We start from the raw sequence: 13,511 nt of genomic DNA, 5'->3' as shown, positions 1-13,511 counted from the left end.
TATAGTGTGTGACCCCTGTGATGTACCTCATCTCTCACAGGGTATAAGGTTTAATTCCACATGGTGTAGTGAAGATGCTGTTTCCTGTGCTACAGTTAAGGGGCAGCATTTTTCTACATTTTTCGGCATCACTGCTGTTGGTGTTGATCTCGGAACTAGCAGAGAAAGTTCATCTGCAGACTTTGCAGAGTCAGCAAATTGAACAAACATATTTGATATTCCCATGCTGGTATTTAGACTCTTCCTGAGATCTTTCACAATTCTTTTCCACCGTTTTCTAATAACTATTCATCGGTATCGTGACTGAAGTATCTCTGTGGACAAATTTCTGTCTGTATTTTTGGAGAAGATGCACTACGTTTTGATGGAATCATCCCAGTGGGGGGTGAAATTTCTGACTGATTTTGCATTGTTTGAGTCCTGATCAGTTTGGTAAAACAGAACACATACTGACACAGAACATTAGTTAAAATCCCCACAGTGATCAAACTGCTTGATCAGATGACTGATCTCATTCTTTAGTTCAGTCCTGTCCACAGTCTGACAACACATTACATTTAGCAGACACTTTTCTCCAAAGCAACTTCCAATGAACTCAACGTAGTGTTATCAGCCCACACACCATGTTCATCAAGGTTACTTACACTGCTAGATACACTACCTACAAGGGGTCACTCATCCATACAACAGTGGAACACACTCTCTCTGTCACTCCCACACTATAGTAGAACCTGAACAGCATGTTTCGGGAGTGTGGGAGGAAATCCACACGGACACGGGGAGAACATGCAAACTCCATACAGACAGAGCAGGGATCAAACCCACGTCTTCTCCCACCACCCAGGGGCTGTGAGAGAGCAGGGCTACTTGCTGTACCACACCACGTTGCCCAGAAATTAAAGTTTCCTCCTTTATACCTGTAATTTACACACAGTTACTATAGTACCACACCCCCAGTGTATGCAAACATGACTTAGTCTTGACTGTTAAATACCAGTGATGGACACAGACCCCAGCAGGAGACACTCATAGATCTTCACACCAGTTCAGCTTCAGCACAAACATGTTTCCTGTGTCTCTGCTGTTACTGCTGGCATCTGCTTCCTGTGAGTATTTTTTAAACTCCAAGTGGACTTCAACAAGTTATTTTTTCTATTTTCACATTTCAAAATTTAATTCTTTTGATGAATCAGCTGGAGAGCAAATGAACTTTTATAAACTTCCAATTTCCATTTTGGTTTTGTAATGCACTGTTCAACAGGAAAAGAATAAATGAAATATCTGAATAAATGTAAATGTAAATAAATGAATTCACATCAAATTGACAAGGGAATTATAATGCAGTACTACCACTAGCCGGAGCATGTCGCTCTAATAAAGGCTGTGAGAAGAGTACAGCGGTACATTTGTCATTTGGTCCGCAGCACTGAGGTGCATTTCCGGACCCTGTACTGCATGACATTTTCTGGCCCACTGGGTGGTTCTGACCAATACACACACACACACATTTTCAGAACCGCTTGTCCCGTACGGGGTCACGGGGAACCGGAGCCTACCCGGTAACACAGGGCGTAAGGCCGGAGGGGGAAGGGGACACACCCAGGACGGGACGCCAGTCCGCCGCAAGGCACCCCAAGCGGGACTCGAACCCCAGACCCACCGGAGAGCAGGACTGTGGTTCAACCCACTGCGCCACCGCACCCCCATTGGTTCTGACCAATAATTATACATAATTTCCTACTGATAATGAATAATCCATCATAATGATGCAGAATTGACTCAAGAATTTTGTTCATCATTACTAAGCATTATTGGTCTGCTGGGGGAGCAGCATCAATGCCAGAGAGCTTATTTAAGAATAATATACTATTACTCAGTCACTATCCATAACTGTTTGTCTGAACACAGGATCATAGTGGTCTGAAACCTATGCTAGAGAGCAAATAATCGATTTTTTAACTACCAACTTCCTTTTGGTTTTTGTAATACGGTGTTGTATTTTTTGTGAGGAACGTATCTGCTAAACAGATAAATAAATATAAATGAACTCACTTCAGCAGGTGATGGAATTATAGTGCAGTACTACCACTGGCCAGAGGATGTCGCTCTAATAAAGACTGAGAGAGGAGTACAGTGTATTTCTTATTATGGCCACAGGACTGACGAGCATTTCCTGACCCACTACTGCATGCCATTTTATGGTCCACTGAGTAGGAAAGACCAAAAATACATTATTTACTATTTCTAACTGCGAATCCATAATAATGATGCAGTATTAACTCGGTCATTTTGTTCATCATTACCAAACATTATTGATCTTAATTAAGAATGTGTTTGGCTTGGATTATATGCTATTAGTCAATCACTGTCCATAACCGCTTATCTGAAGGCAGGGTCACAGTGGTCTAGAGTCTATTGTAGGGTCCTAGTAGTCATATTTGGAGACAGGCTGGTCAGGCTACTACCTAGGAGGCCAGTATAAGGATACAGTTGAACCATCTGGACAGTATATTATATCCATGTGACAGTGATGATGAAGTACAATGAGGATGAAGTGCCTGCTGTGAGACCTTCCATGTGGACCTGCATACAGCTCTGAATCCTCCTTTTAAACTGAGTGTCACCTGTCCAGTCAGAGGGAGGAGTTCATGCAAACTGAGCTCTTCCTTCTACATTTAAATCTGTGCACTGAGCAAAGAGGGAACGAACGCCGAGTTCTGGCTGCTTTAACTGACATTTTACCACAGTCACACACATTCACCATGACCTTCTTAACTGCTCTCCTCATAATGACAACATGCTTAACAGGTACATTTTAATGACACATATAATCTGTGTCTGCTCTTGAGTACTGAGATGGAGGTTTAATGTTTGTTTTCTTTCCACAGGTGTTACTGGTCAGACACTGACTCAGTCTGAAGCAGCAGTTAAAAAGCCTGGAGAATCTCATCGACTCACCTGTACATTCCCTGACTCATTCACTAGCTATCCTATGAGCTGGATCCGACAGCCTCCTGGGAAGCCACTGGAATGGATTGCTTGGATTAGCAGTGGCAGTGGCAGCATATACTATGGTAGCTCTTTTAAAGGCAGATTCACCATCTCCAGAGACAACAGCCAGAACCAGCTGTATTTACAGATGAACAATTTGAAGGACGAAGACACCGCAGTTTATTACTGTGCGAGAGACACAGTGAGTGGAGACACTGCAGGGCTGTACAATAACTGCTCCAGTACATCTCACACTGAGATTCACTCAAGTGTATCTCTGCAGCACTGTCTTGTTCTTCTTGTCCAGATGGCAGAACTTGCAGAAACTAGAACTGGTAACAAAAATTAATAGGAACCATTCTGAAGAGACATTTATCTACTGTACTGAAATATTTATGTTTTTCATATTAAAATGTCCAGGTTAAGATAATTTTTTTGCTTCCGACTTCTTTTTTAGAGTCCACTGAATAAACCACCCTGCTGTTCAGCTCAATCAAAGCAGATTTGTAATAATAGAATTCCTCTCCACATTTCATCTCTTTGCTCACATGCTGTAGAACAGATGTCCTCCCAACATCACATGTCTTCCCAGTTGAATTTCAGAAACTTTTCTTCAAGCCATTTTGTAACTATTTAGTTTCACACCTACTGTGCCAGTGGCCTTTAGTAAACGTCTGTCGGACTGCACCCTGTTAAAAATTAAGTTTTGCAACATTTCATTTAACAATTTAAAGTTTATTTTGTTTGACTTTTTGTGTAATAATTTTGTTTTGTGTTACCAAAAATACCACGTTATAGCTATTGTACTTGTCAATGTCATGCCCACGACCGCGTGCCCTGCACATCCACGTAATCAAGGAGACACAGGATAACAGGGCGACTCAGACACTCGTGAGTGCGGAATCTCCTTGAGAGTGACCGAAGCACCTTGTGAGTTCTTTACCCGTGTGTTTTCCTGCTGTTTGGCTCCTGGACCCTTTGCTCTTGTTCTCTTGATTTTGACTCCTTCCTGCCCCTCTGAGTATTCCTGCTACCGCATCTGAGTCCGTCGGCTGGATTCCCGAGTTCCCCCATGACGGTCAAACACTCCTTTACTACCAGTTCTGATATTATAAGCAATCTGGGAGAAATATCTCAGTTAAAATCTGAACACATTGACTTTGAAGGAAAATCCTTTGAAAACCGTATATCAGCAAAATTTCATATAAAATATAACAGAATGAAATTTGTTAGCAATGATGTTAGAAAAATTGGAATAGTACACACACTTCCCAGAATAGTTTTATTTTTCACACAGATGTGTGTCTGCAGGATGCCTTCCTCAGAGTACATGTGTACTGTGTACTATTTGTACTGCTGATGTCTGTGACAGGTATTGACATCATACCTCATGGACCAACAGCAATTATATTTTGAAAATAGATCCATTTCACTCGAATTGAATCAACCCAATAGCAGAGTGGGATGTTTGATACAAACACATTCTCCAGAATGAAACCCTTCCTGAAGTCAGAAACTGTCCATACTACATTATTCTACAGTCTCAAAACTTCTTCAATATTGTTGCATTAACCCACGAGGAATTTTGAATTATTCTTCAGAAATAATTCCAAATTAGACGACTTAAAATTCAAACTTCTGCGGTGGACTATGACAGGCTTCCCGGTTTGAGAGAATTTCGGTGCAGTACAACCACTGGCCAGAAGATGTCACTGTAGGAAATACTCAGAGAGGTGTAGAGTGTTGGGTACAGTATTGCTCATTAGCTCTATAGCAGGGAAGTGCAGTTTTGATACAATACTGACTGCAGTTTTATTACATAGTATAGGGACAACCAATAATTATCGATGAACTATTATTAAGTAAAAATGCATCTTTTATGAAGTACTACCAACTCAATAACTGTGCTGACTACCAGTTGATGAGCGTAACGTAAAATATTAGCGTTTTTATTGATTCAAAGCTATCATCAAAAATTGTTAGTCTCAGGGTAACTGTGAAACTTAAGAAAACACACACAAACACACACATTTTCAGAACCTCTTGTCCCATACAGGGTCGCAGGGAACTGGAGCTTAACCCAGCAACGCAGGGCGTAAGGCCGAAGGGGGAGGGGACACACCCAGGACGGGACACCAGTCCGTCACAAGGCACCCCAAGTGGGACTCGAACCCCAGACCCACCGGAGAGCAGGACTGTGGGCCAACCCACTGCACCACCGTGCCCCCTCCACTTAAGAAAACACATTTTTTCAGAACCGCTTGTCCCATAGGGGGTCACGGGGAACCGGAGCCTACCCGGTAACACAGGGCGTAAGGCCAGAGGGGGAGGGGACATACCCAGGACGGGACGCCAGTCCGTCGCAAGGCACCCCAAGCGGGACTCGAACCCCAGATCCACCGGAGAGCAGGACTGTGGTCCAACCCACTGCGCTTAAGAAACATTTGGATATTAAACAGTTTAATGATCTGTTAGATTCCAGCAGACTGGAGAATTGTGGACTGAGATCCAGGAGTAAAGGCACATGGAACTACAGTCACAAATGTACATAAAGTTCAAATGGAGCATTTGTTCAACTCTGCAAAGAGGCTCATCCCTGCATTTTTGAAATGTATGTGCAACATTCTTTCGAGTTATGCAGCTGGATACTTTCACCCAAATAAAAAACTGTAAAAATCTTCTTTATTTATGGTAGAACAGCTGTAGGAAAGAGAGACACTGGTAAACTTCAGCTAACAAGTAGAACTTTACCACAACACTACATGTTTCCTCTGCTGACGAAAACACACCATGTTTTTGAGTTTTCACAAAGCAGAGCTCAAGAATGACACACACAGCCTCCTGGCACAAAGTAAGACTAACAGCGTGTACAGTATATCATTTTACGGATTGATGAGCCTTAAGAATGTGTTTTGCTTGAATCAAATAGTGTAGCGTTCCTCCGTGGACCTACTAGAAACAGGTTCAGGAGTCGGGGTAAAAGGAACAGATTCTCTATTAACTGTGTCCGTGTCTTTTTCAGCGGTCTTAACAAAGACGTTCCAGACAGTACTGAGTCACTCATGAACAGTGGAGAGTTCAACTAAGATACTCCCAGCCCCCCTATTGTGACCAACAGTTAAGGGGCCACCCCCCAGAACTTCCCAGAATTCCCCTTGTGATGAACTGTGCATGAACAATAAAACAACACCAAACTACGTACAGAAATAAACATTAATCATAACTATTTCCACAGAGGGGGTGCAGTGGCGCAGTGGGTTGGACCACAGTCCTGCTCTCCGGTGGGTCTGGGGTTCGAGTCCTGCTTGGGGTGCCTTGTGACGGACTGGCGTCCCATCCTGGGTGTGTCCCCTCCCCCTCCAGCCTTACGCCCCGAGTTGCCGGGTTGGCTCCGGTTCCCCGCGACCCCGTATGGGACAAGCGGTTCTGAAAATGTGTGTGTGTGTGTGTATTTCCACAGAGCTATTTCAGCTCCCTCCAGCGCCATCACAATACTATTAATCAATCACTATCCATAACCGATTATGTAAAGGCTGGGTCAGAGTTGTCTGGAGCAAAGAGGCTCATCCCTGCTATGAAGATGTATTATGGTATTAGTAATGAATCTGTCACCATTCATTTACATTTGAATAATCTGATTTCATCCCCATGGAATTTGTTGAAAAACAGGTGCTTTGCTTTTCCTTTGTGCTTTATACAAATAACTTGGAGCTGAAACATCAGTAATTCCTTAAAAATATCCTTCCTCTTCTTCAGCTTTTTTACAGTGATCAGAAAATGTTGCAGTATAGTAATAAGTTTTCTGCTGACACAATTAAGCCATAAGCTGATCTTGCAGATACCTCTGCCCATATCTCACAATACTCTCTATAGAGCTCCTGACCAAGTTATGAGGATATCTTGCTTGGACTACAACAACTCCCTTCTATCTGGTCTTCCAGCCTCTGGCCTCAAACCTCTTCAATTGATCCGGAATGCTGCTGCAGGAGATGTGTTCCACCTGCCAAAACATTCTTGTACACCTCCCTTCCTCATCTTACTCCATGACTGTTTGTATCAAGTTCAGAACTCTCATCACAGCCTTTAAAATGGTCAAAGGATTTGCCCTCCAGTACTTTCAAGGCCTGATCACTCTCTTCACCCCATCAAGAGTGCAGAGGTCCTCCAGCTCTGACAACTTGGTGGTCCCATGCTTGAGTTTTACAACTATCTCTTTTTTTCCTATGAATTCAATAAGTAACTATTCATGAAATGTGCACCAGTACAAATAGTGGCACTGGTGAGCCTGGGCTTTAAGAATCACCTATCTACATTTCTAACTCTTATCTGGTGATGAAATCCACTTCTGTTAACTATGAGCTGCATGTTGTTGTTACTGCATTCTGTATTTTGTTAGAATATACAATAATGTAAAATTAAAGCACAGTGAATCTTCAGTGACGAATGTACGAAAATTTATATACCTCCTCAAATGAATATCAGAAAAAGTTGAAAGTCAGTTGACTTTTTAGAGAAATGTTACATCGACACACATCACATATTATGCACTCGTCCTCATGCAAAACTGTTCTCCCTCCTCCCACCTCCCTATTAAAGTGCAGCTTTGAGTCTCTGACCCTCAGTCAACCTGAGGACTGGAGAGTTGAGAAGAACAGCTCCTATCAGCTCATCTCCATCACCAGCCATGTTCTCTGTAGCTCTGCTGCTGCTGCTGGCAGCTGTTTCCTGTGAGTCTCTGCCTTTGTTACATGGAGGGTAAAGAGACTCTTCAAGGCCATTTCAGATACTGACTCTCTCATGTTGAACCCACATTTCTCTCTCTGTAGGTGTTCAGTCTCAGGTTGTTCTCACTCAGCCGGAATCAGAGATGGGATCTCCAGGAGGTTCCCTCACGTTAAAATGTGCCTGCAGTGGATTCAGTGTTGGGAGCGCTTATATAAACCGGATCAGACAGGCTCCTGGAAAAGGACTTGAGTGGATCATCTACTACTACTCTGATTCATACAAGAGCACAGCGCAGTCTGTACAGGGCAGATTCCGGGCATCTAAAGACAGCTCTAATCTGTACCTGCACATGACGCAGCTGAAAACTGAGGACACTGCAGTTTATTACTGTGCGAGAGCCACAGTGAGTGGAGACACTGCAGGGCTGTACAATAACTGCTCCAGTACATCTCACACTGAGGGTCACTCAAGTGTGTCTCTGTCATTCATCGAACAAGGTCATGGTGTAAGCAGCAGACCAAATTGAAGAAAAAAAACATCTCACTGAAAATGTTTTACAAAATCTCTTTCAGGAAAGTCCAGTATTGTCGAAGTACCTGTTTTGCAAACCTACAACTGTTGATTAATGAGCAAGGTACTGCAGCAGGAAACACTGGTGCCTAACATTGCGTTAACATTTGATTGTAGGTGTCATGGCTAGGTCTGGAAGGAAGCGGCGGACCCAAGTGCAGAGCGGTATACGTGGTGTCTTCGGGGAAATCCAAGAGAAGAGGTCAGAGAACAGGCGAATGGTCTTCGAGGTGCGAACGTCGTAACAGGGAGAATCCAAAAGGCGAGGTCGGTACACAGGCAAGAGGTCGATGATCATAAAGAGGTACTGGGTGGTGGAAACAAGGGACGGGATCGGGGAAGGCGTTCGGGAACAGGAAATGGCTAGAAGGTCGCAAACGAGGAGGCAGATCAAGGTTCCGCATCAGCTGCTGGTCTGACGCAGCCTTTTATGCTGCAGTCTGCGTTGCGTCCCAGGTGTTCCGTGTCGGTTCGGAGGTATGGGCGTGGCAGTAGGTATGAATCTGATTCAGGGTGTTTTGAGTTTGCATGTTTTACTTTGGTTGAAAATGAAGACATGCAGGGATAAAGGAAATGATTAACCAATCTGTGTCCTCCCTTCAAAATGTGCTGCTTTTATCAAAAAAAAAAAAAATCGATAAATAATGACAATTTAAAATCACCATAGAGAGAGACAAATTTATAAATTGTAGGTCTCTGGAGTGGATAAAAACTTTCATATGGTCTTTTGGGAATATGACCAGATGTCCTCGCTTATAAACAGCATTCTTAATGGTACAACAGCAGTAGCAAAGACAGACTTGAAACTGACAAACTTCAGTTTACAAATTATTGCCCTTGACCACAAAAATACCTTCTATCAGCGGACGTGTATATTGTGGAATCGGTGACATAATTATACACAAATTATGCTCTATGACTAATTTCATTCTTTAGTGCAGTCCTGCCCAAAGTCCAGAAGCACAGTTTCCTCCTTTATACCTGTAATTTCCACGCAGTTACTATAGTACCACACCCCCATTGTATGCAGACATGACTTAGTCCTGACTCTTAAATACCAGTGATGGACACAGACCCCAGCAGGAGACACTCATAGATCTTCACACCAGTTCAGCTTCAGCACAAACATGTTCCCTGTGTCTCTGCTGTTATTGCTGGCAGCTGCTTCCTGTGAGTCTTTTTTAAACTCCAAGTGGACTTGAACATGTTGTTAATTTTTTTAATGTTCTTTTTATTTAATTCGTGTTCTGTTTGCCTTGCAAATGTTGTCATGCTGAACAATGTCAGAATATGAGAAGAAGTTTCCAACTGTTTTGATGAATTCTTTTCTCTCTCCAGGTGCCCAAGGTGATGTAGTTCTGACTGAGTCTGGTGGTCAGGTGGTCAGTCCAGGAGGGAAATTCACTCTCACTTGTACTGGCTCTGGTTTCATATTTAAAGATTATTTTATGAGTTGGGTGAGACAAGCTCCACAGAAAGGCCTGGAATGGATTTCAACAGTAACACCACAGCTAACTGCATGGGGGTTGAACTTTAACCTCAGATTAAGTACTACTCAGAGTCTGGGAAAGGAAGATTCTCCATTTCCAGGGACAATGACAGGAGCACCGTCACCTTGAAAATTAATCATCTCAAAGCTGAAGACACAGCTGTGTATTGCTGTGCGAGAGACTCACAGTGAGAGAAGTGAGACAGAGACTTGTACAAAAACAGCACAGGTGTGAGGGGGGTATCTGCTTCTCTGACTCATAGTCCGTTTAGACACCTGTTTAAGGATCAATGTTGCAAAAAAATACTTTTACATTTAAATACTGTAAAAAAAGGGGTGAGGTGGTGCAGCAGGCTTGGCTAGGCCCCACTGTCTGGCGGGTCTGGGGTTTGAGTCCTGCTTGGAATGCCTTACGATGGACTGGCGCCCTGTTCTGGGTGTGTCCCCTCCCCCTCCGGTCTTGCACCCTGTGTTGCCGGGTTAAGCTTCAGACAGTGTGTGTGTGTGTGTGTGTGTGTGTGTGTGTGTGTGTGTGTTTGTGTGTGTGCTTGCTTCAAAAAGCATTTATTGTGTTTATTGCTGCTTTATCCCTAATGGAATTTTAATATGTACTTTAATTAGAATGAATTAATTGTCATAAATTCTAAACTGGCTAAACATGTTGGAAAGGTTCTGGTCGAATAGGAATTCACAGGTTTAAATGCTTTGATGAAACATCTGGAGAGCACACACACATTTTCTGAACTGCTTGTTCCATACAGGGTCGCAGGGAGCCAGAGCCTGACCCGGCAACACAGGGCGTAAGGCTGGAGGGGGAGGGGACACACCCAGGACAGGACGCCACTCCATCACAAGGCACCTCAAGTGGGACTTGAACCCCAGACACACCACAGATCAGGTCCCAGTCAAACCCACTGCAGCACCACACCCCCAACTGGAGAGAGAGCAAATAAACTTTTTTAAACTACCAACTTTATTTTGGTTTTTCTAATGCACTATTGTGTTTTTTGTGAGAAACATCTCTGTTAAACAAATAAATGAATTCACTGGGAGGGGGTGTGGTGGCGCAGTGGGTTGGACCGCAGTCCTGCTCTCCAGTGGGTCTGGGGTTCGGGTCCCGCTTGGGGTGCCTTGCGACGGACTGGCGTCCCGTCCTGGATGTGTCCCCTCCCTCTCTGGCCTTACGCCCTGTGTTGCCGGGTAGGCTCTGTGACCCTGTATGGGACAAGGGGTTCTGAAAATGTGCGTGTGCGTGTGTTTGTGTGTGTGTGTATTCACTTGCTCATGAAGGAATTTTAGTGCAGTACTATCATTGGCCAGAGGATGTCACTCTAATAAAGACTGTGAGTGGAACAGACATGCAGACACTCACACTTTGAGTGAAACCACTTGTCCCATGTGGAGATGCGGCAAGCCGGGGCCTAGCCTGGCAGCGAAGGGCAGGGGGCTGGAGGCACACCCAGGACGGGACACCATTCCATCACATGGCACCCCAAGTGGGACTCAAACCCCAGACCCACCAGAAAGCAGCACAGACCAAATCAGCTGCACCATCACACCCACTTAAGAAAGGAACAGTGTCTTTCTTATTAGCTCTACAGCACTGAGGTGTATTTCCTGACCAGGTATTGCATTACATTTTATGGCTCACTGGGTAGGAATGACCAAGAATTATACATAATTTACTATTTTCTCTTCAATACCATCTGCAAAACGGCTTAGGTCTATTCGAACCCGCACAGATAGGTACAGGAACAGATTTTACCCCACTGCTGTAAAAATGTACAACACTAACCATTGTGCTGCCTTTCAAACTAGAGTTGGACTGCTCCACCCAAGCACATTGGTAAATTACACTGACACTTTAAGCATCCTCATTCTCATCCTCTCGTTCTGAGTTCTCTGACTGTAAACTGGCATTATTGTTAGTACTGTTACCATTATTTATTGCTATTGCTGTTGCACTACTCACTGTCATTGTCAGTGTCTTGTTTGTGCAGTATTTCTATTGTCTTTGTCCATAGTCCGTGGAGAAGCATTCAGGAAGATTTTCATGATACATGTACATGGTACTGGAAAACTTGAACTATTATTAATTTCAAATTCCTAATTATGATGCACAATTGACTCAATAATTTTGTTCATAATTAATAAGCATTAATGATCTTAATTAAGAATGGATTATATGCCAATACTCAATCACTACCCATAACCGATTATCTAAAGGCAGCTGTTCATAGTGGTCTGGACCCTATTGTAGGGGACAAATAGGAATATATGGAGACAGGCTGGTGAGGCTACTACCTAGGAGGCCAGTATAAGGATACAGTCGAACCACCTATACAGTATAGTATATCCATGTGAAAGTGATGATGAAGAATAATGAGGATGAAGTGCCTGCTGTGAGACCTTCCATGTGGACCTGCCTACAGCTCTGAATCCTCCTTTTAAACTGAGTGTCACCTGTCCAGTCAGAGGGAGGAGTTCATGCAAACTGAGCTCTTCCTTCTACATTTAAATCTGTGCACTGAGCAAAGAGGGAACGAACGCCGAGTTCTGGCTGCTTCAACTGACATTTTACCACAGTCACACACATTCACCATGACCTTCTTAACTGCTCTCCTCATAATGACAACATGCTTAACAGGTACATTTGAGTGACACATATAAGCTGTGTCTGCTCTTGAGTACTGAGATGGAGGTTTAATGTTTGTTTTCTGTCCACAGGTGTTACTGGTCAGACACTGACTCAGTCTGAAGCAGCAGTTAAAAAGCCTGGAGAATCTCATCGACTCACCTGTACGGCTTCTGGCTTCACTTTCAGTAGCTATTACATGAGCTGGATCCGACAGCCTCCTGGGAAGCCACTGGAATGGATTGCTTCTATTTATGACAGTAGCTACATATATTATGGCAGCTCTTTTAAAGGCAGATTCACCATCTCCAGGGACAACAACAAGAACCAGGTGTATTTACAGATGAACAACTTGAAGGACGAAGACACTGCAGTTTATTACTGTGCGAGAGACACAGTGAGTGGAGACACTGCAGGGCTGTACAATAACTGCTCCAGTACATCTCACACTGAGGGTCACTGAGGTGTGTCCATGCAGCACTCTCTTGTTCTTCTTGTCCACATGGAACTGTTCTAGAACTAATTGAAACTGGTAACTCCTGTTTAATGAACTGATGTCCACTTTAAATTTATGAGGACTTAGAACTACTGCTGTTCACATAATATGGATTTGATTAAATATAAATGTTTCTGAGGTCAGTCTAATACAGAGCTGTATTTCCAGTTCACATATTTATGCAACAACTCTGTCATGGGCTGTATGATGGTGGAAAGATTAGGAATGAACTTGACAAAATATTTCAGCAGGGCTAAGAAAGACCTGAGTTCTGTCACATTTATGGGAACAGCAACCTTTTCAATTGCATCAGTCTTTTCTTTCATGGGGTGAAAACCCTCTACATCAATGACATGCTTTCATATGCTTTTCAGTGTCACTTCCTGTGATCAAGATATCATCCAAATAACATATTACACCATCCATGCCCTGTAGTACTTGATCCATAATTTTCTGAAAAATGGCTGGAGCACTAGCAACCCGTACGGTAGCCGATTGTAGGTATATAACCCTTTTGGTGTATGAATGTAAGGTATCGTTCGGAGCTTTCCTCTAGTGGTACTTGTTGATAAGCGTGAGACAAATCTAATTTAGTGAATCTCTGA

General features: G+C 43.3%; 1 gene segment (V, D, J or C); it reads left to right on the top strand.

Moving 5' to 3' along the window:
- Positions 1 to 12,519: 12,519 nt before the first annotated feature.
- Positions 12,520 to 13,511, top strand: part of LOC114910224 (Ig heavy chain V region 6.96-like) — a gene marked incomplete at its 5' end in the record, with an annotated part of 32,046 nt that continues 31,054 nt past the window's right edge. Inside the window, 1 exon segment of the V gene segment in view lies at positions 12,520 to 12,807. Within this exon segment, the coding sequence occupies positions 12,520 to 12,807 (288 nt within the window).

This window comes from Scleropages formosus, chromosome 3, assembly GCF_900964775.1.
Source record: "Scleropages formosus chromosome 3, fSclFor1.1, whole genome shotgun sequence".
NCBI classification, from domain to species: Eukaryota; Metazoa; Chordata; class Actinopteri; order Osteoglossiformes; family Osteoglossidae; genus Scleropages; species Scleropages formosus.
Note: the sequence above shows the minus strand (reverse complement) of the source record. Positions and strands in the feature narration are given on the sequence as shown.